General features: G+C 46.8%; 1 protein-coding gene across 1 annotated transcript; it reads right to left on the bottom strand.

The window, feature by feature from the left end:
- Positions 1-2918: 2918 nt before the first annotated feature.
- Positions 2919-20408, bottom strand: LOC136380647 (pulmonary surfactant-associated protein D-like). Its single transcript, XM_066348651.1, has 8 exons — positions 20286-20408; positions 18482-18683; positions 8331-8447; positions 7963-8079; positions 7582-7692; positions 7073-7189; positions 6379-6462; positions 2919-3587 (listed from the first exon to the last, which is right to left on the bottom strand). The coding sequence occupies exons 1-8, from the start codon at positions 20286-20288 to the stop codon at positions 3205-3207; spliced, it is 1134 nt and encodes a 377-aa protein (XP_066204748.1). The 5' UTR covers positions 20289-20408; the 3' UTR covers positions 2919-3204.
- Between the last annotated feature and the right edge of the window lie 6970 nt (positions 20409-27378).

The following is a 27378-nucleotide window of genomic DNA, read 5'->3' as shown; positions in this document are numbered from 1 at the left end:
TTCCCTGGGCACCTAGGCTCCTAAGCTAGAGACCACGGATACTATGGTTGCGATGGGTGCGGTGGGGCGGACACTGTTGACCTCTGCCCATGATGTGTGTAGGACCAGTGCCTGTTGCCATGGCCATGCAGGTTCACACTGAATTCAGGCAGACAGGAAAGGATCTGTGGAGTCAGAGGTTGGTGGGCCATTCTGTTTGTAAAAGTATCATAACAGCGGACAAGCTAATAAGGCAGGGAAAACTGCTTCCCATTCCTCAAAGCTTCCAAGCCCTGACTGGGGCTCTGGTTCCACAACCCAGACTCATTCTCTGGACTCACGCCCTGGACTTCAAGGTCCCCACAAGCAAAACAGCAGTCCCCAGACAACAAGCTGGGCTGAGACCGCCGTCCTCCCCGAACCCCTCTGCGCTCTCTCTCTCTCTCTCTCTTTCTCTCCAGAAACAGGCTGGGGAAGAAACACCTTCTCTAGTCAACAATAGCAAAAATAGCCCCTTCAAAGCAGAAAGAAAATCTGCAATTTGCAAACTGCTGCCCTGAGGGCAAGCACTGCAGCCTTTCCCAGACTACACACACAAGGCACTGCCCCAGTGCAGGCAAGCGAACTTGAGTGCAGGAGAGGTCTCTGTTAAGGCCGGAATTTTCTGAGATCCTTGCCTTGGTTCTCTGCTTTAGTCAGGCTGTGCCTACAGAGTCCAATGACCCTCCTTTCTTGTCCTCTGTGCTGGAGAGCAAACCAGAGCCAAGTGGAGGTCGATCTAAAGCAGGGGTCGGGAACCTTTTTGGCTGAGAGAGCCATGAATACCACATATTTTAAAAAGTAATTTCATGAGAGCCATACAACAACCCGTGTGCGTTACATATTATCCAATAAAAATTTGGTGTCCCGGAGGACAACTGTGATTGGCTCCAGCCACCTGCAACCATGAACATGAGTGGTAAGAAATGAAGGATTGTAATACATGAGAATGTTTTATATTTTTAACGTTATTATTTTTTTATTAAAGATTTGTCTGCGAGCCAGATGCAGCCATCAAAAGAGCCACATCTGGCTCACGAGCCATAGGTTTCCGACCCCTGATCTAAAGCTTCTTCCGGGACAAGGGGTTTCACACGCCTGACTTTCATCACCATTGGAGACAGTTTTTCTGCCTCCTGATTCCCATAGTTCTTCCATTTTCTCCTTCAGTTTTGTCAAAGAATAGGTTTGGCTTAAGTACTGGGATGGGCACTGGTCACTTACAGAGGGCCTGCCCAGACCATCATGACCGTGCATGGGTCCCACAGGCCATACTGTCCTGTGTGGTCAACCCAGGTTTAGCTTAATGGACCACAGGTGGCCATCTGAGACAGGTAGGTTCATTCCACAGGGATTTTTGACTTGACATCAAGAAGAGTGTCTGATCTCTGGGACACATGATTCCCTCTGCCTGGGCATGGACAGACCAGAGCAGAAGAAGGTGGTGTGACAGGAGACAAGAGGGAAGATGCAGGGAGAGGTGAAGCAGGACAGAGGCGGCAGCACCGTGTTGCTCTGCAGACCTGGCCTTGAGCTAGCTCAGAACTCTTCGTTCTTAGAAAAAAATGCCTCCTTTTGGCACAAACCATACCCAGTTGTTTTTTCTTTTTATCTGCAAGGAAGAGGCCTTCCTAAGCACCGTGGCTGATGGGGCCCAGGTGTGGCCTCTGCCAGAGTGTTAGCTCACTTTTGCATAACTGACATACGATATTTCAGAAGCTGCCAGGGATTAGGATTTCTACAGTATCAGGTAAAGGCTTTAGCAGAGAGCCTGATCTATGTGCTGTTGGGAGGTGTGGCTTTTTGTTTTCAGACATGCTGTCCTCCATAGGAGGTGTGGCTGCAGCACTGTTGGCAAGAGGGTGGGGTTGGGGTTTCCATTCATAAGCGGCTAGAAGGGGCAGTCCCTCAGCCCCCGGGGACAAAGGAGAGTGGTTGGCTTCCTCTCTGGGAGAAAGGAATTGTTGTCACTTCCAAGGAGCCTGTGTGGTTTATCCAGGTATTATTCTATTTTCTTAAGCACAAGTATCATTAAGATCAACTAACATACAGAGGCCTGTGGCCTAAAATTTACAAGACAAAATGTATGAGGTTTGGGGTCTGATGACTTTACCCAGGACCAGACTGTAGCACTGACCGCCCCTGTGGACTTGGGCCAGTCTCTCGTCCCCTCTCTTGGTCTCCATATCTGTAGATAAAGAGAATATGCCTCAACTGCCTTGAGGCCTAGTGGGGAAGGAGCCTGAAACTGTCAGACAGAGGAGGACTGGGGGTCAATGTGAGCACGGCGGGACACCCTCTGTGCCAGAGAGTTCAGATGGAAGAAGATTGTGCAGGTGGTACGCCTACCCATGAGCCAAGAGGCAGCCATACTGACACGAAGAGGAAGAGGTCCTGGGTGTGCCAACATGAGCCTACTGGATGCAGGGCCACGCAGTCTGGCCAGGGAGGCGGAGGACCTGCCAGGTTGGTGCACTGTGCTGTGCAGCTTCCAGGGTTCAGCCTTGAAGCCAAAGCAACCACTGAAACCTCCCAGACCTGGGGACCAGCCCGCAGTGGCTAGAGGAGCAGAGGAGCAGGGGCCCAGGGGTGTCCTGAGCAGGGGTACACACGTGGTGCCATCAGTGGAAGGAATCTGAAGCCAGAACTGAATGAGCTCATCCCTGCAGTGAGGGTAAGGGGAAACTGGTATAGGGGCTTAGGACTTGAACATGTCACCATTAACAGGTCAAGAAGAAGAGGAGGGACTAGCAAGAGGGGATGAGGAACAGTCATAGGACAAAAGGCAGCAACAGTGGTGTCTGGGAAGTCAAAAGGAGAAACAGTGACGGAGGAGGGAGTGACCAGCTCGGTCAAATGTGGCTGACAGTTCAAGGAGGTGGAAGGCTGAGGAGGAGACATTGGATTTTGTGACAGGAAGATCTTTAAGATATAATTTTATTTCTTTCAACTGGGAAAGCAGGCTGGTTCCTTCTTTCCAGAACAGGTCTGCCGGTGAGTGAAGTCAGTTTCATATTATATTCTGAGCCGTGTTCCACAGGAGCCCTGCCCCTGGCCTCATCCATGGCTCAGTGGAGGAGCCCTGGCCAGCAGAGGTGTTAGCCTTTATTGGAATGTAGCCAGCACCCAGGTTCTGGACCTACATGCTGGACCCTGAGCCACCACTGCCCATGTACCCTGGCCGGCTCAGAACTCGCAGACCACAAGGCGTGTTTCTGCACAGGACTTATCATTCCACTTGCCATTAGTGTCGTAGATCTCCACACAGTCCTCATCCCCACCGCTATTGTTGGGCTCCCCCGGGGCCCAGTTGGAATAGACCAGTGGCTCCCCTGAGGGGTAGGTGAACTTGCCCTCCGTCTTGGAGTCAGTCATGCTCAGGAATGCAGGACCCTTTTTCTGAGCTTCGAGCAGCTGATGCAGGACCTGATTCTCAGCTGCAGAGCGTGGGGAGGGCAGCTGCCCCCCAGCCTGGGTGCATATTTTCTGTGCATCCTGAAAAGTTTTTAAAAAGCCTGCTGTCTTGAAGATCTTATCTCCAACACTTCTGCCGTCAGGGAAGAGCTCCGCTAGGACAAAAGGAGAGTCAGGTTGGGGTTCTGGCAGATACCAGCCAAGGCTTGGGGACGTGTGTGCTCCAACCAGAGCCCGGCCTCCCACACCGGTGTCAGGGCACCAGATAGGACAAAAGTGAGACAGTCAGTTCCGGAGCAGCCCCAGCTGCACAATGCGCCCGAGGAGGTGGTTCTGGGGTCTCCAGTTACAGGTGAGAACACTGGCCTCACAGAGGTTAAGTAAGAGGCTCGGCTTCACGGAACCATCAAATGCAGAGTTAGGGCCCTGGCCGGTTGACTCAGCGGTAGAGCGTCGGCCTAGCGTGCGGAGGACCCAGGTTCGATTCCCGGCCAGGGCACACAGGAGAAGCGCCCATTTGCTTCTCCACCCCTCCGCCGCGCTTTCCTCACTGTCTCTCTCTTCCCCTCCTGCAGCCAAGGCTCCATTGGAGCAAAGATGGCCCGGGCGCTGGGGATGGCTCTGTGGCCTCTGCCCCAGGCGCTAGAGTGGCTCTGGTCGCAACATGGCGACGCCCAGGATGGGTAGAGCATCGCCCCCTGGTGGGCAGAGCATCGCCCCTGGTGGGCGTGCCGGGTGTATCCCGGTCGGGCGCATGCGGGAGTCTGTCTGACTGTCTCTCCCCGTTTCCAGCTTCAGAAAAATGAAAAAGAAAAAAAAAAAAAAAAAAAAATGCAGAGTTAGGGATTAAACCTTACTTGTTCTGAGAACACAGCTGAGACGTGCTTGTTCCATGTCACCCCATGTTGCGTGCCACAACTGGGTTTCTAATTAGGCCTAGTCAGACCATTTTGAACTTGGGAATGGCACTGCGCAGCCTGGGAGTCTCTGAGCTTACAGTAAGCAATTCGGCTGCTCGCTCTGATGTCACTCTGAACCCTGCTGAGCACGTGGCACTGTCAGAGAGCCTCCGTGCTGGGTGAGGGGCGAGGGAAAGGAGGGAGACAGTGGCCACCGGAGAGCAGCGACGTGCTAACCTCTGACTGTGTGCAGCGCAATGCTGACCTCCTGGTGTGCATGTGGGTGACGCCGGAGTGCTGGGGCACGGGGGGAAGGCATCTGAGACGTGTGCGTAGGGTGGGGGCGGGGCGAGAACCAGCACTGCACAGACTCTGTTTGGGTCAGGGGGCAGCTGTTCAGCCCCACCTTGGCAGTGGCTGTCCCGGTGGGCAAGGCTAAGCTACTTCCTTATTCACGGTCTCTAATTCCTCTTCTCTAATGTGGGAATACGTTTTATACAAGTATACCCCCGTGTGACCTTCCACTGTCTCTTTCTAGTCCATCTCATTTCCCATCCTTTGTCACCTGGGTTTGTGCTCAGAAACATTCAGGGGTTGAGAGGACTGAGGGTCCTCTCCTCATGGGGGGAGAGGAGCCCAGGCTGCACCTGACCCCATGCCCTTCTCCTGCGAGCACCTTCCACAAGGGCTCTGGGGGCAAATTCTTGAGCCTAGACTGAAGGCACCCAGAGCGGCCCTGGACAAGGACAGTACAAGAATTCACGTGCCATTACATGACCGGGTGTGTACACCGCATGTGCATACACGCTATGGCCATGTGTCCATCTAAACATGCACGGGAGCACTAACGGGCCATCTGGACGGGTGTGAATATCTGTGTGTGCCTGCATATGTGTGTGTGCTCGTGTATGAAGATGATGTCAAGGGAGCAGAGCTATGTAAGCATATGTTGTGGCAGGTAAGTGTCAGAAGTCGTCCTTTTTGCATAAGTGTGCACATGACTGAGTGAGCACGTATGCAGATACGTTTGTGGAGGGAGGAGACACACCCATGCCTGAAACTCCCTCCTGGGTACTTAGGCACTTAGCTGGCTTGGGAACTCAGGAGCTTCCCTATGGCTCCCCCTGTAGGCTTGCCTCCTTCAGAAACTCTTCTTTAGATCAACGAGATTTGCCTGAATGACTTGAGCTCAAAGTGACCTCATGGAAGGCAGGGGAAGACGTGGGGCAAATTAGGGCCTGAGGGGGAGATTCCCAAAGGCCCAGGGCCCTCAAGTCTGTGCTCCTGGAGGCCTCTGCCCCCTCAGCATCCCAGGGATAGGGAGGAATCTCTGCTCTGAAACCCAGGGAGGGGCGTGAGAGCCCGGCACTGGCCAGGGCCCAGAGGCAGCCTGCCCCTGCCAGACCTGGGCATGGCTCAGGTGAGATTCTCAGGGGCCATATGCCAAGGTCATCCACCACCGCCTTGAACCCAGTGACAGCATCCCAGCCCCAACTATGAGGACAGTGTCCAGGGTCTCCGCTGCTGTGGGCTCGGCAGCACCATCTTGGGGTGTTCGCACAACAAGACCCACAGAAATAAGAAATGCATCCTGGTGGGCGGATGTCCCCATATGTGACAGGACCAGCACATGGCAGCAGGGGTGAGGTCTGCTGAGCTGCACTGGACCTGCAGGGGTGAGGTCTGCTGAGCTTCACTGGACTCGGGCATTGATCTGGCTCAGAGCACGGGTGGCCGTGAAGGTGGGGGATCTTGGAGCCTCTTAGCTTCACTGTGCTCCGCCAGCGCACTGCTCTGGTGAGAGGGCTACATCCGGTATCTGTCCTTACCTTCAGCTTCTGGTCATGCAGCTTACTGCTCTCTCCACCCCCCCCGCCCCCTTAGCTCCACTCCCTGCCCCAGTCACCGGCCCAGCCATCGTCCCGACCCACTCCAGTCCTTCAGCAGGCCTGCCTCAGGCCCGCCAACTCCAAACCAAGACACAGACCTGGTCTGGGGCGGACCCTTAGTGTCCGGTTCAGGTTCAGGTCCAGGTCCAGGAACTCACCTTTCTTATACTGAGACAAGCTCCCCTGAAGGTGCTGTACCTGTCCTTGTAAGGCCTCCACCTGCTGCCTCAGAGCGGTGACATCTGCAGGAGAACAGGCCAAGTGACAGGTCAGCACAGCCAGGGTTCTGCTCAGAGTCTGGGCCTGTAGGGAAGGGGGCCCAGGTCCTGACACTATTGGGGTCAGTGGTGAGCAGCTCTGATTGGTCCCAGGAAGTCCACCTCTGCTGACACTCCTGGGCCCTCCTGCCCATGGGGTTTAATGCAGTTTCCTTGTTTACAAACGGCCCCTGAGCAAGTCCTTGACCTGACAGACACGGATCCAGGTGACATTATCACTGCGAATTCTGGAAATCTGATTACAGTTCCTTTGGCGGTGAGGCAGGGGACAAGACTGCATGTTCCCCGGAAACTTCCCATCCTCGGATTACTTGATGCTCAGGGCCACCCGATGTACTGAAGGGAGCTCTGCTTGATCCCATGATCAACGGCAAATCTGCTCAGGTTGCCCTCCACCAAGTAACGGAAGTTAAAACCAGAGCCTGACCTTCCTGCCTCCAGCCAGTCAGCCTTCCTGCTTTTCAGCCACCCCTGCAGTGGGCTGACCACTGAGCACAGGGCTGTCCTGAGTGAAGAGAGCCCTCCTCCCTCCACCCCTGAGGGGCGCACCCAGAGCGAGGAGAGGCTACCTTACCTGGAAGCCCACTCTCTCCCTTTGCTCCTTTGTCCCCAGGTGCACCTCTGTCCCCCTTCAGTCCTGGGGGACCCCTGGCACCTAGGGGTCCCTGTGGACCAGCGGCTCCTGCAGGCCCTGAGATCAGAGAAGACGTGGTAGGGGAGCTCCTCACACATCCCCGCATCTCACCCTCACGGACATGCACCGGGCTACATCCCCTACATCCCGCAACACGCCCCCCACACTGACCGTCTGTTCCGAGCCAGCCAGGCACCCTCTGTACACTGACCCTCCCATCACCCAGCACCCGCCTTCCCTCCTGCAGACCGTCCCTGCTGCTCGTCACGCCCTCCCCAGAGCGTTCCTCAAGCCCAGATGCACCCTCCATGCTCGCAGACCCTCCCCGCCACCCAGCCATGCCCGCCCCAGCCAGACGCGGCTTCTGGTCGAGGGACAGGCTTAGCAGCTTCAGGTGGACACAGGAGAACTGAAGGCCTGCCCCAGCCTCTCTGTCACTCACCTGCTACCCCCCGCATTGCCAGGGGCTCCACGCTCACCAGGGGCACCTGTCTCTCCTTTAGGACCCATGGGGCCTCTTGTTCCTGCAGAGCCCTGCATGCCTGGGGCACCCACTTCTCCTGTGGACGGGACGAATTGGGACAAATGAGGCTAAGACTGTGTGCAGTGCATATCCCTTCCTCAGTGGTGCAGCCCCTCCGCCGCCAGTCCACGTGGGGTAGGGGCCTGGGAAGTCCCTGCTCCTCACTGCCGGGCTTCTCCAGGAGAGCTACCTGATGCTGACGCTCTAGGCTCCTGCTGGCACTATGAGCATGCCTCAGGTCACATCACGGAGTGCCACCGTCATTCTCCCTCCCCCATTCCAGACCAGCCACATACCAACCACCTACCTTTGGGCCCAGCCTCTCCCTTTGCTCCAGGTTTGCCTTGAGGTCCTACGTTGCCCTGCATTCCCTTGGGACCCTCTCTTCCAGCTGGACCAGGCACACCTGCAGGTCCAGGAGGTCCTGTGGAATGGACCAGCCCGGTCAGTGCACTAATATCTTGGAGGCGGAAGTGCTTGATGTGGGAGCAGTGGCAGAGGTCAGAGAACAGCCCCCTCTTTAGATGGAGCCCAGTAGCAATGCGACATCCGGAAAATCACCCAGGGCTCCCTCCAGACAGCCTCTCCTGGGACGGGACGTGTGGATGCCAACCAACACCATGTAGGGGCAGCAGCACCACGTGCAGACATTGCAGCCCACGCCCCGCTGCTCACCCGGTCGTCCAGCATCTCCCTTCGGTCCAGGTTCTCCAGCAGAGCCACTGTCCCCTTTGGGCCCAATGAGACCAACTGGTCCAGGCAACCCCATTGGCCCTATAGCTCCGGGTGAACCTGTAGCAGCAGAAGAAAATGGGCATAAAACTGGCCCCAGACTTAGGAGGACCTGCAAGTGTAGGGTGGGCCCCTGGCATTTCTGGAGGGTTGTGCAGGGTGTAGACATTCCACCTCCACACTCCTCGGTCACTGGTGATCCAGGAAATGGGTGTTCAACCCCCATTACAGGAGAGGAAACAGGCGTGCCCGAGCTGGCAGCAGATTCAAGCCAAGGCCTGACTGACCCTCATTGCGTTGTCCTGTCCCCACCCCAGGGCCCCAGAGTTCACAGCAGGCCCTCCTGTTCACACCTACCCTGGGCCATGGACTCTAGCTTTCCCCTTCTTAGAACCCAACTTTATATCAGAGAGGGCACCTGACACTAATCATCAGGGAATGCAAATAAAACCCACGCCACATGTCTTCACACCTGTTAGAATGACTATAATAAAAAGGACAAAAGATAGCAAGTGTCCGTGGTGATGTGGAGAAAATGGATCCCTTGTGAACTCAGGTGGGATTGTCAAGCGGTGCAGCCATATGGAGAGCAGTATGGAGTTTCCTCAAACAATCAAAAAATAAGACTAAAATATAAAAGTAATTAAATTTATTTATCCAAAGAATGTGAAACACTCATTTTAAAAGCTATTTGTACCCTCTTGTTCATTGCAGCATTATTTACAGTACTCAAGAAATGGAAACAACCTGTGTCCATGATGGTGAATAGATAAAGATGTGAAACACACACACAAACACACAGGGAATGGAATAAATCTTGAAGAAATTATGCTAAGTAATATACTCTTTAACCAATAAAAAACAGACCAAATTATGATCTGCTGTACACTGGTAGAAAAGTATCCTATAAATACTATGTTCGCTATGATTCTGTTTCATAAACATGTGCAGACATTGTACGGTGTGTGCATGTGTAACAGACTGAAAAACCACAGGAAAGGTTGTGTGAAGTGTTGAGATGTGTTCTCAGTGGCACAGTTAAGGTCATCTTCACTTTCTCCTGTTTATCTCAATGAGCACATGTTTCTATTGGAAAAATAAACAAACATTTTAAAATAGACCTGTTCCTTCAAGAAAAGGCTGCATAAGCTGAAGATTACAGAAGATTTACCCAAAAAAAACTAAAGGGAGCCAATGGCTATTAATATTTTAAATCTTACACTCAATTCTGTGAGTTTGGTTCTTCTTTTTTATTGAGGTTAATGTATATAATGTAAAATGAACCTTTTTAGAGTATACAGCTAATTGGACTTTAGCACTTTCACAATGTCGTGCAACTACCAGCTCTATTTAGTTCAGAAACATTTAATCACCTCAATAGAAAAGCTCACAGCCATTCAGCAGTCACCCTGTCCCGTCTCTCCCGCCCCCAAGGCCCTGGCTATCACTATGCTGCTCTCTGTCTCTATTACTTCTTAAGGATATTTCATATCAATGGGCTCAATCAAAATATGGCCTTTTGTGTCCTTTTTTTTTTTAACTTGGAATGACTTTTTGAGCATTTCCACTTTGGCATGTCTCAGTACTTCTTTCCTTTGTATGGCTCAATAATAGGCCATAGTATGAAGAGAACACATTTTGCTTTGTCTCTCCCTGTTGATAGAAAGAGATCATGGTTTGGCTTCTGGGTCCCACATTGGTTGGATGCTCAGGAGAGCTGGGAGCACCAGTAATGAGCAGGGTGGGAACCATGGCAGCACCAGCAGGACCAGCAGGACCCTGAGACACAAAAGCTAAAAATCTTCATTTGGATTAAAAAAGTGGGCATCTCTCACACACTATTAATGAAAGCATCAATTGTCATAACCTTTCAAAAGTAATGCGGAAGTAACTATTAAAATAAAAAATCTGAACAGCAATGCAAACTAACAAAATGAAAAGGCTACCTACCAAATGGGAGACAATATTTGCAAATCATATATATCTAATACAGGGTTAATATCCAAAACATATAAAGAACTTCTACAACTCAATAACAAAGGGCCAATAATCTGAATTTTAAATGAGCAGAGAACTTCCAGTCAAGATGGCGGCACAGGTAAATGCGGTACTTGAATCCTCCCACAACCACATCAAAATGACAACTAAACTACAGAACGACCATCATTGAGAACCACCTGAAATCAAGCTGAATGGAAGTCCTACAACTATGGATTTAGAGGAAAAGCCATATAGAGTCTGTTAGGAAGGGCGAAGACGCAGAACAGGCTGGTCCCACACCCATATGTGGTGAATAAAGAATGGGAGGGATAGCTGTGGTGTTTCCTCTGAGGAGCGGCAGGTCCCAATCCCACACCAGCCTCCCCACACAGCATTCCAGTGACAGAAAGAGAAGTCCCCAAAACTGCTAGCTGAAGAAACCAGCAAGAATTGAGCTAAGTGAGAGATAGGGCTGCACCAGTCCCAGGCAGTTCCTCTAAAGCAGCGGTCGTCACCCTGGACCTCGGCTCTCTCATCTCAGCCTCACCTTGTCTCTTACAGCAGCTTTATGGTACCACACACATCAGATCTGCAGGGCACGTGGCCCCAAGCCCTGCCCAGACCTACTTGCTCAGGGTCCTAAGCTTGCTCCAAGCTCTCCAGGAAATCCTCAGGCCCTAAAGGTTAAGTGACTGAAGGGCCTGAAATAAAGGTGCCAGTGTGGGGCCTTGTCGCCCGTGTGACTGTACACCACTGCTGCTCCAAGCAAGGGCCCCACTCCAGGCTGGACATGCATGAGGCCCCTGCATAAGAAACGGAGGTTTCAGCCATGCTCCGTGCCACATGTTAAAAGGGCCACTGTAGGGGAGCTCCAAGATGGCACCGGAGTAGGCGGATGCCCAGACGCCCAGCTCTCAACACCAAACTGGAATACAAATCAATTTAGGAAAAATCAGCATGAAAAACCAACACTGAACTGCAAGAACAGCTCTCAAAAACCAAGAAGCAAAGAGGAAGCCACAATAATCCTGGTAAGGAATGCCTGAATCTCCTCTGCTTACAGGAACGGAAGGGGGGGGGGTGAGGCTGAGAGCCCAGAGAGGATTTCACAGAGGAAAAAGGGCAGAAACTACTGCTCACAGCCACTTACCTGGCGATCAGGGAGCAAGGTAGGTTGAAAAGACCAGCTTATCTCCCAAGTGGAAAGGACAGGAGAGGGACAGACTGTGGGGCTAAGGTATGCAAGAAACGAAATATAAAAGCTGACTCATTCGTGCTGGAGGTGGCCATAGCTGGGGGAGGGACTGAACCTTTCACAAAACAGAGCTGAAGTGCTTCCGGATCAGAGATCTCCGGACATCTATCCAGCTCCAATTAGCGCAACAAGACACAGCTGAAAACAAGAAATGGGGAGGAGGGGCAATAACTCAGGTCTCCATGGAGATCTGAGATACACCTCCCCCTACTGAAGCTGAGAAAAAACCCTGCCCTCAGTGAGATTAGTTGGTGGAAGAGAACTTCAGCGTCTCAGGTTACACCCACAGCATTCCTGGTTACAGTTTCAAGGAAGCCCCCTGCTGAGATCAGTTAACAAGACTATCACCTGTTAAGAAAACAAACAAATCAAGACTTCAAAGCTGCCCAAATCCGAAAGTGGATTACAAATAATAGCTGATACCAACCCAAGAAGACCTAGAAATAACACAACTGAAAACTGGAGGCAGACAACACCAAGCCTAGACTCAACCAATTCTACAAATAAAACACTATGATGAGAAGACAAAGGAGTGCAACCCAATGAAACCACAAGAGACACCTTTGAGAGATGAGCTGAGTGATATGGAAATAATCAAACTTCCAGATGCGGAGTTCAAAATAATGATTGTAAGGATGCTTAGGGATCTTAGAACAACAATGGATGGTCATTATGAACACCTAAATAAAGAAATAGCAAGTATAAAAAAGAACCAGTCGGAGATGACAAATACAATATCAGAAATAAAGATCACAATGGACGGAATTAAAAACAGGATAGATAGAGCAGAGGATCGAATCAGCGAGTTAGAGGACAACTGGAATGAAGGCATGAAAGCAGAGAAGAAAAGAGAAAAGAGACTCAAAAAGTCAGAGGAAACTCTTAGAGAGCTCTGTGACAACATAAAGAGAAATAACATCCGCATCATAGGGGTTCCTGAAGAAGAAGAAAAGGAACAAGGAATAGAGATGTTGTTCAATCATATCATAGCTGAAAATTTCCCTAAATTAATGCAAGAGAAACTCTCACAAGTTCAAGAAGCACAGAGGACTCCATTAAAGAGAAACCCAAAGAAACCTACACCAAGACACATCATAATTAAAATACCAAAGCTAAGCGATAAAGAGAAAATATTAAAAGCTGCAAGAGAAAAAAAAGTTATCACCTACAAAGGAGCCCCCATAAGGATGACATCCGACTTCTCAACAGAAACACTTGAGGCCAGAAGGGAATGGCAAGAAATATTCAAAGTAATGCAGAACAAGAACCTACAACCAAGACTACTTTATCCAGCAAGGCTATCGTTTAAAATCGAAGGAGAAATAAAAAGCTTCCCAGACAAAAAACAACTCAAGGAATTCATTACAACCAAACCAGTGCTGCAGGAAATGTTAAGGGGCCTGTTGTAAACAGATCAAAGTGGGAAAAGAATATAGCAAAAAAAGGAATACACCTTTAAAGAAGAAAATGGCAATAAACAACTACATATCAATAATAACCTTAAATGTAAATGGATTAAATGATCCAATCAAAAGACATAGGGTAGCTGCGTGGATAAGAAAACAGGACCCAAACATATGTTGTCTACAAGAGACACACCTTAGAACAAAAGACACACATAGATTGAAGGTAAAAGGATGGAAAAAAACATTTCATGCAAACGGAAATGAAAAAAAAGCTGGGGTAGCAATACTTATATCAGACAAATTGGACTTTAAAACAAAGGATATAGTAAGAGATAAAGAAGGCCACTACATAATGATAAAGGGAGTAATCCAACAGGAAGATATAACTATTATAAATATCTATGCACCTAATATAGGAGCACCCAAATATATAAAACAGACTTTGATGGATTTAAAGGGCGAGATCAACAGCAATACTATAATAGTAAGGGATTTCAATACCCCACTAACATCACTAGATAGATCCTCAAGAAAGAAAATTAACAAAGAAACAGCAGACTTATTGGAAACACTAGATCAACTCGATTTAATAGATATCTTCAGAACCTTTCACCCTAAAGCAGCAGAATATACATTCTTTTCAAGTGCTCATGGTACATTCTCTAGGATAGACCACATGTTAGGGCACAAAAGTGCTCTCAACAAATTTAAGAAGACTGAAATCATATCAAGCACTTTCTCCGATCACAACGGCATGAAACTAGAAATGAATCACAGCAGAAAAGCTCAAAAATTCTCAAACACATGGAAACTAAATAGCAGGGTGTTAAATAATGAATGGATTAAGAATGAGATCAAAGAAGAAATTTAAAAATTCCTAGAAACAAATGACAATGAGCATACAACAACTCAAAATTTATGGGACACAGCGAAAGCAGTGCTGAGAGGGAAGTTCATAGCACTACAGGCACACTTCAGAAGCTAGAAAAAGCTCAAATAAACAACTTAACCCTGAATCTAAAAGAATTAGAAAAAGAACAGCAAGTAAAGCCCAAATGTAGTAGAAGGAAGGAAATAATAAAGATCAGAGCAGAAATAAATGACATAGAGGCTAAAGAAACAATACAGAGGATCAATGAAACTAGGAGCTGGTTCTTTGAAAAGGTAAACAAGATTTATGAACCTTTAAGTAGACTCACCAAGAAAAAGAGAGAGAGGACTCAAATAAATAAAATTAGAAATGAGAGAGGAGAAATAACAACTGACACAACAGAAATACAAAATATTGTAAGAAAATACTATGAAGAACTGTATGCCAAAAAACTAGACAACCTAGATGAAATGGACAAATTCCTTGAAACATACAATCTTCCAAAAATCAATCTGGAAGAATCAGAAAACCTAAACAGACCAATTACAACAAATGAGATCGAAACAGTTATCAAAAAAACTCCCAACCAAGAAAAGTCCGGGGCCTGATGGCTTCACAACAGAATTCTACCAAATATTCAAAGAAGAACTAACTCCTATCCTTCTCAAACTATTTCAAAAAATTTAAGAGGTAGGAAGACTTCCAAGCTCCTTTTATGAGGCGAGCATAATTCTGATTCCAAAACCAGGCAAAGACAACACAAAGAAAGAAAATTATAGGCCAATACCTCTGATGAATATAGATGCTAAAATCCTCAACAAAATATTAGCAAACCGGATCCAACAATATATGGAAAAAATCATACACCATGATCAAGTGGGATTTATTCTGGGGAGGCAAGGTTGGTACAATATTCGTAAATCAATCAATGTGATTCATCACATAAACAAAAAGAAGGAGAAAAACCATATGATAATTTCAATAGATGCAGAAAAAGCATTTGATAAAATCCAGCACCCATTCATGATCAAAACTCTTAGAAAAGTGGGAATACAGGGACCATACCTCAACATGATAAAAGCCATCTATGAGAAACCCACAGCCAACATCATACTCAATGGGCAAAAATTAAAAGCAATCCCCTTAAGATCAGGAACAAGGCAGGGGTGCCCCCTTTCACCACTCTTATTTAACATAGTCCTGGAAGTCCTAGCCACAGCAATCAGACAAGAAGAAGAAATAAGAGGCATTCAAGTAGGAAAAGAAGAAGTAAAACTATCATTATTTGCAGATGATATGATATTGTATATAGAAAACCCTAAAGTCTCAGTCAAAAAACTACTGGATCTGATAAATAAATTCAGCAAAGTGGCAGGATATAAAATCAATACTCAGAAATCAGAGGCATTTTTATACACCAACAATGAACAGTCAGAAAGAGAAATTAAGGAATCAATCCCCTTTACCATTGCAACCAAAAAAATAAAGTACCTAGGAGTAAACTTAACCAAGGAGACTAAAGACTAGTACTCGGAAAATTACAAAACATTGATAAAAGAAATCAAGGAAGATACAAACAACTGGAAGCATATACTGTGCTCATGGTTAGGAAGAATAAACATCATTAAAATGTCTATATTACCCAAAGCAATCTATAAATTCAATGCAATACCAATTAAAATATCAATGACATACTTCAAAGATATAGAACACATATTCCAAAAATTTATATGGAACCAAAAGAGGACACGAATAGCCTCAGCAATCTTAAAAAAGAAGAATAAAGTGGAAGGTATCACACTTCCTGATATCAAGTTATACTACAAGGCCATTGTACTCAAAACAGCCTGGTACTGGCATAAGAACAGGCATATAGATCAATGGAACAGAACAGAGAACCCAGAAATAAACCCACAGTTCTATGGACAACTGATATTTGACAAAGGAGGTAAGGAAATACAATGGAGTAAAGACAGCCTCTTTAACAAATGGTGTTGGGAAAATTGGACAGCTACCTGCAAAAAAATGAAACTAGATCACCAGCTTACCCCACTCACAAAAATAAACTCAAAATGGATAAAAGACTTGAATGTAGGCCGTGAAACCATAAGCATCTTAGAAGAAAACATAGGCAGTAAGCTCTCGGACATCTCTTGGAGCAATATATTTGCTGATTTATCTCCACAAGGAAGTGAAATAAAAGACAGGATAAACAAATGGGACTATATCAAGCTAAAAAGCTTTTGCACAGCTAAAGACAACAAGAACAGAATAAAAAGACAAACTACACAATGGGAGAATATATTTGACAATACGTCTGATAAGGGGTTAATAACCAAAATTTATAAAGAACTTGTAAAACTCAACACCAGGAAGACAAACAACCCAATCCAAAAATGGGCAAAAGAGATGAATAGACACTTCTCCAAAGAGGACATACAGATGGCCAATAGGCATATGAAAAAATGCTCAACATCACTAATCATTAGAGAAATGCAAATTAAAACCACAATGAGATATCACCTCACACCAGTCAGAATGGCGCTTATCAACAAAACAACACAGAATAAGTGCTGGCGAGGATGTGGAGAAAAGGGAACCCTCCTGCACTGCTGGTGGGAATGCAGACTGGTGCAGCCACTGTGGAAAACAGTATGGAGATTCCTCAAAAAACTGAAAATCGAACTGCCTTTTGACCCAGCTATCCCACTTTTAGGAATATACCCCAAGGACACCATAGAACGGCTCGAAAAGGAGAAATGTACCCGCATGTTTGTGGCAGGCATTGTTCACAATAGCAAAGATCTGGAAACAACCCAAGTGTCCGTCAGAAGACGAGTGGATTAAAAAGCTTTGGTATATATATACTATGGAATACTACTCAGCCATAAGAAATGATGACATCGGATCATTTACAATAACATGGATGGACCTTGACAACATTATACGGAGTGAAATAAGTAAATCAGAAAATAAACTAAGATGAATCCATACATAGAAGGGACATAAAAATGAGACTCAGAGACATGAACAAGAATGTGATGGCAACAGGGGCGGGGGGTTGGGGGCGGGGGGAGGGAGTGAAGAAGGAGAGAGGGGTTAGGGGAGGGGAGGGGCACAAAGAAAACCAGATAGAAGGTGACAGAAGACAATTTAACTTTGGGGGAGGGGTATACAGCACAATCAAATGTCAAAATAATCTAGAGATATTTTCTCTCAACATATGTACCCTGATTTATCAATGTCACTGCATTAAATTTAATTAAAAAATTAAAAAAAAAAGGGCCGCTGTATGTAAGCGCCCCTAGACCCCAGGATTCAATTCAGGGTTTCTGGGAGCCTCCAAGAGAGAGCTGTCCCCTTAAATACCACCCCTCTGTGAGTCCAGTTGCAGGTGGCCTTCACCAGCCCCAGCCCATTCCACTGGGAGCCCCTTCTGTCTGTAAAGCACAGATAGATAGTTCCTCCTACCCCACCCTGCAAAGCCTGGCATGATTCCTATTATTTTAAGCTTAATGTCTTCTTCCACCTTAGACCAAAATGCAAACTCCACAAACATAAAGGCCACTGTTCAATATCCAGAGTCCCAGCCCAGTGTCAGGAGGATTTTGTTATCCTCACTGCTGGTTTATTGATTTCTCTCTCTTGCCGGTCAGACCCAGACTCTCTCCTAGGGGGCACTACTTCTTGGACAAAAGCCTTACAAACAGTCCCTTTGGAAAGCTCAGAATTCGCCTGATGGTATAGCAGGAAGATGCCACCTTATAACAAAGACTCAACAAAAAGTAAAACAAAATAAAGCCTTGGCTCAGTTATTTGTCATGCTGTGGGAAATGTTCTCCAACTTACAAACGAGCAAGGACGCAGGGACACTGAGTGGCTTCTCCCTGCTGTGGAGATGTAGCAGCAGACAAGCACAGATTGGTCTGACACAGAAGCCCATGTCCTTATCACCTTCCATATTGGGTGGCATTTAGCCCCTGGGTGACAATTTTATTACCTGTCAAGTAAAGATAATATGCCGCTTATAAATAGTACACACATTACACAAGTGAATGCCCAAGCACAGGGCTGGACAAAGAAGTGTGAGCTCCCCTTTCCTTCTCTCCAGAGAGTATTTAGGGCCAATCCTTTTGCTCAGGCCTGAGTAGGGAGCCACGGAGCCTCATGCTTTCCCACCCTTCAGGCGGTAGGCTTTATTAGATGTGTAACAGCCTGCACAGGCACCATAACCACATTGAACAGCTGCTAAGGTTGCAACATGGTTCTAGAGGGCCCCAAATACCAGTCATTACCCGCCATCTGCTCATTCTTGGGGTGAGAGGAATCAGAACATCCCAGGGGAGGAATCAGTGCTGCTGGGTGATGGGGACACATCAGGGGCTCAGCGCAGCCAGTGATTTGCCAACTGGTAATTGGTGTTTCAGGAGGACTGAATGTCTAGGAGGGGACTTCTTTTTCCCAAAGGGGTGGGTTTCCATTTCCAAGGCTTCCACAGCAGAATATAACAGAGTTGCTCTGTTGGTTACCATTCCAATGCCCACCCCTGCCCACCTGGACAAGCCCAGGGTCCCAGCTCTACCTGGATCGCCCTTCTCGCCCCGGGGGCCCTCTCTCCCATCTCGTCCATCACGACCAGGCAGGCCATTCTCCGCAGCACCACATGTGATCAGGGCGCAGGCAGCAGTGGTCACTGAATTCTCAGTACAGTTCTTCCCTTCTGTTCCCAGTGAGCTGAGAGGCTGTGTGAGCAGCATCAGCCCGGAGAGAAGGAGTAGCATGGCCTAGGCAGGTGGAGAGAAAGAGCAAAGATTTGCTCTTGGTTGGAGAACACGGGAAGTGCTTGCCCAGCTCCTGAAGGTCAGGAGAAACCCTTCTCTTACCTCCTCTTCCCTTCTGTGGGGTCAGAAGCAGCAGGGCTCTGAACGAGGTAGGACAAGGCAGGCATACAGCCTGGCCTGGGAGGGCAGGAGTTACCTACAGACTCCCTGACGCGGGGAAAGCCGCATCTACCTCTTCTCTGATGCCCCGTGTGTCCCTAGTGACATCCTTGCACACTGCCATTGGCACAGTGGCTACAGTGTCGAATTCCTCCAGGAGGCAGGACTCATGAAGTGCCTTTGGGCAGGACCTTTCCCCTCTTTGAAGCTCCTTCTCCCTGTCTGTGTCATTAAGGGTTGGCTTAGCTCCAAAAAACGCAAACCCGTTTCCTGTCACTCGTAGCCTTGGATGGACTAGCACCGGTGGACTGCAGTGCAGGTCTGAAAAGAAGCCAGAGTCCAGAGCCACTCAGCCAGAACACTTAGTGACATCTGTCTTGAGCACAAGATGGGTACATGCTCGTCGGCTGAGTTGCCATTCCTGGACTAGACGCTGTCTCCATGCGGAAAGTTCCACATGGATCCCAGCTGAAAGCTCTCAGAGACCTTATTAACGGCTGGAGAGACAACTTAGAAGAGGGGCCCATGGAGCAGGGGCTGATGAGACGTGCTCAGTAGAGAAAGGGTAGTCTTCGGGGAGAGACAGAGCGGTTGTCCAATAGGGCGTCCAAATGGCATGTGAGAGGGACTCAGAGCTATGGAGTTCGGGGAGGGTGCAGGACCTGGTCACTCAATGGTGGGCTCCTCTCCTGGGAGGAAACTGTAAAGCCATGAATGTGGGAGGAGCTCACGGGAGTTGCAGGGCTGGGAGCAGAAAGCGGCCTCGGAGGGAGCTGGCTCCCAGGTTTTTAGACCTAGGACTCAGCTGGGGCCTCTAGGCTGGGCCTGTGGAGGAAGGGCAGAGCTCAGCCCCTTCATCCCCACACTGGTCAGTTTGTGCCAGGACTTCAGACTGAAATTTATTGGAAAGAATGTCTTCTCTAAAAGTTGGATGGAGATCAGTGACCTGATCCAGTAAATATTTTGTTCTGTTTTTAAGTACCGATATGAGAGAAGCATGTTTATCGATGTCCCACAGGCCGCTAGTACCAGGATAGGTCAGAACCCAGGCCTGTGAAACCCCATCTGTTTCTCTTCCACCCTCTTTTTTGAAGAAATGAGGGATGGACAGGAGTCAAGACAGGAGTTGGAACTCCATTTCCAGCTGGGGCTTCCAGACAGTGACGTCTGGGGTCAGGGCAGGGGTCACATCCTACTCAGCACCCACCCCCGCCCCAGCCCAGAAAGCAGATCTCCCACTGATGTAAGGGGCAGCGTGAAGGGCAGGAGAGCGGCCCTCATTCCCTCACTGTGCCCCCTTTCATGCCCACACTCACACCTCCTGGACCGGAACAGCGGCACAGACACTGCCTTCCCCACACCTATGAAATAAGCTCACAGAATGCGCAGGGGATGCTCCCTGGACAGATGGGAAACCAAATGAGAGGCAGGGACAGAGACACTCACCATTGCTTCCTCTAGGACTCAAGAATCTCCAGGCAAATTAGCCTCTCCTTGGCAGGCACTGGCTATTTATACTGACCTGAAACTCAGCTGCCCAGCCCTGGTCTTCCGAGAACTCTTTAACGGGCGGTTTTCTTCCTTGTTGACTTAGTCACTCACCACCACCAGGGTTCTGGAAGCCTGCCACTGATATCCCTAACACTACACACATGTCACCTGAAAGTGTACAGAGCACCCTCAGTCCATGACCTCCCTGCACCTCACTGCAGCCCTGTGATCTGTGGGGCCTCATTGGTGTCTAGATTTTACAGATATCCAGGAATCCACGGGCCAGAGAAGACACTGAGTGGCTCAAGGATGTCCGACTATTGCAAAAGCAACCTGCCTCTGCAAATTTCAAGAGCCAGAACCAGCTGTAACCATTTCTCTTTCTTCTACCTCAACATGAATACCCAGATACTGGGAAAGAGCTGGGAGCTTCTTGGCATTTCTTGGCAGGTGTGGGAAACGTAGAGGGGTTGCAGGGGCAGCAGCAGCCTGTGAGGACAGAGGTAGGGGAGCAGCCACCTGGCAGGGGTCACTGTTATGCTTCCTGCTCTCGACCTAGGAGAGCCCCTCACCTGCTTTGTGTGGGATGGACTTCCCTTCACTTCTCTGCCCTCGTCTTTCCTCTTCCTTAGCTGTGTTGCCCTGTGTATGGCTCTAGTAACCAGTCTGGACCCCTGAGCTGCTGATACACGACTGCAACCATCCCCAGGAAACTGACTTCCAGTGACTGCGGCAGCGCCCAGCCTACTCTGTTGTTGCCATCTCTGCTCCCTGCAGGGGTCCTGTGACTTCACCTCTTGCATCAACCCTTTGCCTAAGTCCACACGCCAGCAGCCCATGTCTCCAACCCTTGCCTGTGGCCACCCTGTTGGTGGTGTGATTTGCTCCTGGCTGTTGATGTATTTATGGCATCTCTTTGCACATGGCAGAACCTGGAATACCAGGTTCCTCAGGTGGTAGGAAAAGGTCTTCCATTTCTCATACTGCAATTGTGAAAAAGGATCCCATTTGTGCTCCAAATGATAAAGCCCTTTATTTATTAACACTTAGCCCTTCCATTCTAGGATGTTTGTGTGCCTCCCCGGGACCTAGATCAGCAGGGAGCCTGACCTGAACCATTGCTCTCTCCCCTGCCCACAAAGCCTACTTGTCAAGTCTTATCCTGGTAGCTAGACAAATTTCTATCTATGGTGACATTTATTTCAGAATCCCTATATTTTTCCTCTTTGCAATTTAGCTTCTATTAACTGTCACCCTCTAATATACTTCCCTCTTAATGCCTAATAAATACTTCCTGTGGAATATTTCCCTCTTAATACCCTGGGATCCCAATATGCACAGAATACAGTGTTTCCTTTGTCTAACTTTAAATTACAACAGAGTCTAGTTTTCTTTATGATCCAACCTGTTAACAATGATAACCTTTGCCTTCCGCAGTTACTCAACACAGGTGAAAAGAATGAGATCTTAAATGATGATTACAAGGCTTCAGGTAGGGACCACTGGACCATGCTATCCTCCCAACACAAGGTCCAAGATGACTGCACATTCATTGGGTGCCCGCCACGATGCTGTACTGCACCTCAGCAGTGCCTGAACCACCCCTAACAGACTTCAGAAGCTGTACTTTTGCCCAGCTGAGCTATGGCCTCTGATATTTGCTTCACCAGATGCTTGCCCCATCACTGTTGAAACTCCAGCTCAGCAGGCCCCTTACACTTCTTACCACCGGGCCACAAGGCAGCGATTTTCCACCGGTGTGTCGTGGCACCTTGTGCGCCCCGAGAACTTTTTGTTTAAAGATTTTATTTATTAATTTGAGAAAGAGAGAGAGAAGGAAGCATCATGTCCCATGTGCCTTGACCAGACAAGCCCAGGGTTTCAAACCAGCAACCTCAGCGTTCCAGGTCAACGCTTTATCCACTGCGCCACCACAGGTCAAGCAGCTTAAGAAGGTTGAAAACATGCAATACCTGACTATTTCTTTTTATTTTTCTTGTTCGCAAAAATGTCTTGTTTTGCCTTGAGTAGTTTTTTTTTTAAGCCAGTGTACTTTCAACATTTAGTTTTCGCTCCTCCTCATTGTATATGTCATTTTATTTTTAACCTTGAACTGTAATAGGTTTTATTGTGGGGTTTTTCGTACTGCAGTGTTCAGCTTTAATTTTTTAATACTGTAATAGATTCATCCGGTTTGTGACTTTCTCTGTGGCCTAGAAATGTTTTATGTTGTTGCCTATCCCCACCCCCACCCCTTTCTCTTACATGCAGTTTATAAATTGAGGGTCATGGCAGTTGATTAAATGATTATTTACAGTTTGCATGATATAGCTTTTAGAAACTTCTGATCTATAGGATTAGGTTTAAGTAAATGAAAACCTTGCTGGTTCTTAAAATGCGGCCGGAGGCCCCCCCTTACCCCCCCCCCCCCACCAGCATCCCCTCACACTGGAGTGTAAATTCCAGACCACTACATGACTACTTAGTCAGAAGCATTGACCTCTTTTGCCCTTAGATTGTCCAATAAAGAAATGGTAACAGCTAACTCAATAATAGCCATCTGGTGTGAACGAATAAAAATTATACTTTTTTTGTTTTTTGTCCAATCGGCAAAAAGTATTTCTTGGTGTGCTGCAGAATTTTAGTAATTAGTTTACATGTACTAATTTCTGAGATGACAGGGGTGAAAATCACTGCCATAAGGGTAACTTGGGACACTAATAGACATTTAAGACTCTTCACTTTAGCCTGATTTGCTATTGTTTGACCTCACTTCCCAGCTCCAAACACTTGGCTGAGACCTTGACTTCAGTTCTTGCCCCAGGGGTGCCAGAGTATCGTTCTCAGTTGCTCCTCTTTAGAGTTGGATTTGAATCTTCTGTTTTTGGATTCAGGCCTTTCTCTAACTTCTAAGCTTATGCTGTTTTCTGGTCTCTACTCGGCTCTGGACAATAAACGAGAAACCCACTCTAGACCTTCACTTGACATTGAACTGAGCCTCCACACCCTGGTTGTGTGTTTAATATTGGGGAAGGAAGTGGGGATAGATGTAGAGCATCATGGGAACCTGTTCAGCCTGATCATGGGCATTGAGACGTCTCAATCATCCTATTCTTAAACCAAAAACAACTGCACTATTGTTTTTCACTGATCTATTCCTTTCTACTTCCCTTTAGGTAAATTCCACTGAAGTGCATACTTGATGTATCCATTTCTTATCCCTCTTCCACAAGAGAGTCCACAACAATTCCAGTGCAAGATGGCCATGCTCCTCATTTTCAGTCACTCTATGCTAACTTCTTTTGTGATTTGTGTCCCCATATTCTTTCCTTGTCTTTTCAGTGAGACCATGAAGCTCTTTTTAAACCACTTCATTAATTTAGGTTTGACATAAAAAATCTCTGCACATTTAATATAAACAACTCGATGAGCTTGGAATAGGTACACACCTGTGAAACCATCAAGGCCATAAGCTGAACCATCATCCTTGAAAGCTTCCTCCTGCCTCTTCTTTAGATTTTTATGTTTTTATGGCAAGAACACTTAACCTAAGACCTTCTTGGCACATTTTTAACTATACATAAAGTATTGTTAATTAGAGGCCCTATGCTGTACAGTAGATCTCAAGAACTTATTGATCTTACATAATTGAAGCTTTGCACCCTTTCACCAACATCTCTGCCTTTCCTCCCTCAGTCAGACCTAGTAACCACTGTCTGACTCTCTGGTTTTATTCGTTGTCTATTACAGATTCATCGAAAAGTGGGCTCAGGAAGTATTTGTCCTTCTGTGTTGGGCTTATTTAACTTAGCATAACGTCCTCTAGCTCCATCCATGTTGTAAATGGCAGGAGTGCCATCCCTTTATAAACCTGAATAGTCTTCCACTGTATGTATGTAACACATTTTTCTTTGTTCATCCAGCTTTATTGAAGTGCTGCGTAATTGAAAAATATCATCGTAATATATGTAAAGTATAAATGGGATGACTTGGTATATATATACATCGTGAAAGGATTCCCACATTCAAGTTAACACAACTATCACTTCACATACTTAACACTTTTGTTTTTGTTTCTATAACAACGCTTAAGGTCTACTCTTGGCAAATTTTTCAATTATACAACACAGTGTTATTAGTTATAGTCACCATACTATACATTAGATCCTTAGAACTTACTCATTTTAGAACTGAAAGTTGTACCTTTACACCAGTCTCTCCCATGTTCTACCCCAGGCCTTGGCAACAACCATTCTAATCTCTTTCTATGACTTTATTCTTTTTTAAACACATATAAGTGATACCATGTTGTAATCTTTGTGTGTGTGTGTGTGTGTGTGTGTGTGTGTGTGTGAGACAGAGACAGAGAGGGACAGGCAGGGACAGACAGAAAGGGAGAAAGATGAGAAGCATCAATTATTCATTGCGGCACCTTAGTTGTTCATTAACTGTTTTCTCATATGTGCCTTGACCAGGGGGCTACAGCAGAGCGAGTGACTCCTTGCTCAAGCCAGTGACCTTGGGGTCATGTCTATGATCCTACGCTTAAGCCAGCAACCCCGTGCTCAAGCTGGTGAGCCCACGCTCAAGTCGGCAACCTCAGGGCTTTGAAATTGGGTCCTTTATGTCCCAGTCCGACACTCCATCCACTCCGCCACCGCTTGGGCAAACATGTAGTAATCTTTTTACTCCTTGTCTAATTTCACTTAGTCCAGTGGTCGGCAAACTCGTTAGTCAACAGAGCCAAATATCAACACTACAACGATTAAAATTTCTTTTGAGAGCCAATTTTTTTAAACTTAAACTATATAGGAAGGCACATTCCTTATCGAGGTTGCGCCTGCATGTGGTATTTTGAGGAAGAGCCACACTCAAGGGGCCAAAGCTACATGTGGCTCGCGAGCCACAGACTGCCAACCAGGGACTTAGTTGTCACAAATGGCAAGATTTGCTTTTTTTAATGTCTGTATAATGTTGTATTATTATTATATATTAGATTTTCCTTATCCATTCATCTGTAAGAGGACATTTAGATTGTTCCCACACCTTGGGAACTGTGAACACTGCTGCAATGATCATGGGAGTGCTAATATCTCAATACATTGTTTCCTTTAGACATATACACAAAAATAGGATTGCTGGATAATATGGAGGTCCTATTTTAATTTTTTTGAGTAATTTCCATATTCTTTCTACGTGGCTGTACCAATTACCTTCCAACAAACAGTACACAAATTCTCTTTTTTCCACAAAATTTGTTATTGCTTCTCTGGTTTTCAAAATACCTTTCCAATTTTACTGAGTACTATTTGATAAATTATATATATATAATTTGACAATTATATATATATAATTTGACAAAAAATATATATATAATTATATTTGTCAAATAGTACTCATATAGTACTCATAATATATATATAATATATATATTATATATATATAATAAAATGTGATGATTTGATATACATAGACATTACAAATAATTACCAAGATCAAGATAATTAAAATATCCATCACCCTATATAGTTAACTCTCTTTTTATGTATAAGAACACTGAAGGGGCCCTGGCCGGTTGGCTCAGTGGTAGAGCGTCAGCCTGGCGTGCAAGGGGTCCCGGGTTCGATTCCCGGCCAGGGCACACAGGGGAAGCGCCCATCTGCTTCTCCACCCCTCCCCCTCTCCTTCCTCTCTGTCTCTCTCTTCCCCTCCTGCAGCAAGGCTCCATTGGAGCAAAGATGGCCCGGGTGCTGGGGATGGCTCCTTGGCCTCTGCCCCAGGCGCTAGAGTGGCTCTGGTCGCAACAGAGCGACGCCCTGGAGGGGCAGAGCATCGCCCCCTGGTGGGCAGAGCGTCGCCCCCTGGTGTGCGTGCCGGGTGGATCCCGGTTGGGCGCATGCGGAAGTCTGTCTGACTGTCTCTCCCCGTTTCCAGCTTCGGAAAAATACAGAAGAAAAAAAAAAAAAAAAAGAACACTGAAGGTCTACCTTCAGCAAATTTCAAAGTATATAATACAATATTTATAACTATAGTCACTGTGCAGTACGCCGTGCTCACAACATATTTATCTTATTTTTCCTTTCGTACTTATAACAACAAAAAAATTTCTAATGGCTAAGTACCTGGATTTACATTTATGAGGAAAAAATGAGGTTTGTGACTTCTGGGCAAGAAATGAATTTCTTTACTCTAACAAAAAGTCACACAGAAATACAAATAAATCAGCACATACCCATGTGATAACTGACAATTTAGTATTTGGGAGTACAATGGGGGAGAACATAAGGATTAAAGAAGACAGGAAATGGGTAGTGGGGTTGGTACAAGCATTAATTGGAAGTGGATTTTATTATACACAATCAAATTGAAGTGCATACACTCTCCAACACAGAAAGCAAAGGGCACTTGAAAACAGTAGAAAGTTTTGTAGTGTGCTTACATGAATGTTTACAGAAAACCAGGATTCAACTATGTGCTGTCTACCCAAGACTCGTTTTAGGGCTCAAGATTTACACAGGCTGAAAGGTAAGAGATGGAAAGAGGCGTTTCATGCAAATGGGAACTAAAAGAAAGCAAGGTAAAAATCTACTACAGGAGACACAAAGGGACATTATATAATGACAAAAGGGTCCATTCTCCAAGGAGATATAACAAATCTTAACAAATTCATGAATAGCCTGACCAGGCAGTGGCGCAGTGGATAGAGCATGGGACTGGGATGCGGAGAACCCAAGTTCGAGTCCCCGAGGTTGCCAGCTTGAGCATGGGATCATGTGGTTTGAGCAAAGCTCACCAGCTTGGACCCAAGGTCACTGGCTCAAGCAAGGGGTTACTCGGTCTGCTGTAGCCCCACGGTCAAGGCACATATGAGAAAGCAATCAATGAACAACTAAGGAGTCAAAATGAAAAACTAATGATTGATGCTTCTCACCTCTCTCCATTCCTGTCTGTCTGTCCTTATCTATCCCTCTCTCTGACACTCTCTCTGTCTCTGTATTAAAGAAAAAAACAAACAACAACAAAAAAACAATTTCAAGAATATATTTTC

The sequence above is a fragment of the Saccopteryx leptura genome, chromosome 9 (genome assembly GCF_036850995.1).
Source record: "Saccopteryx leptura isolate mSacLep1 chromosome 9, mSacLep1_pri_phased_curated, whole genome shotgun sequence".
Taxonomy (NCBI): Eukaryota; Metazoa; Chordata; class Mammalia; order Chiroptera; family Emballonuridae; genus Saccopteryx; species Saccopteryx leptura.
This window is presented reverse-complemented; position numbering and strand designations above follow the sequence as displayed.

Excerpts from the sequence above, each read along its gene's own strand:
- LOC136380647 (XM_066348651.1), bottom strand. Across the intron at positions 8,080-8,330 it reads GGGAGATGCTGGACGACCGG|GACCTCCTGGACCTGCAGGT; the intron begins GTGAGCAGCGGG and ends TCCATTCCACAG. Across the intron at positions 7,693-7,962 it reads GGGAGAGGCTGGGCCCAAAG|GAGAAGTGGGTGCCCCAGGC; the intron begins GTAGGTGGTTGG and ends TCCCGTCCACAG.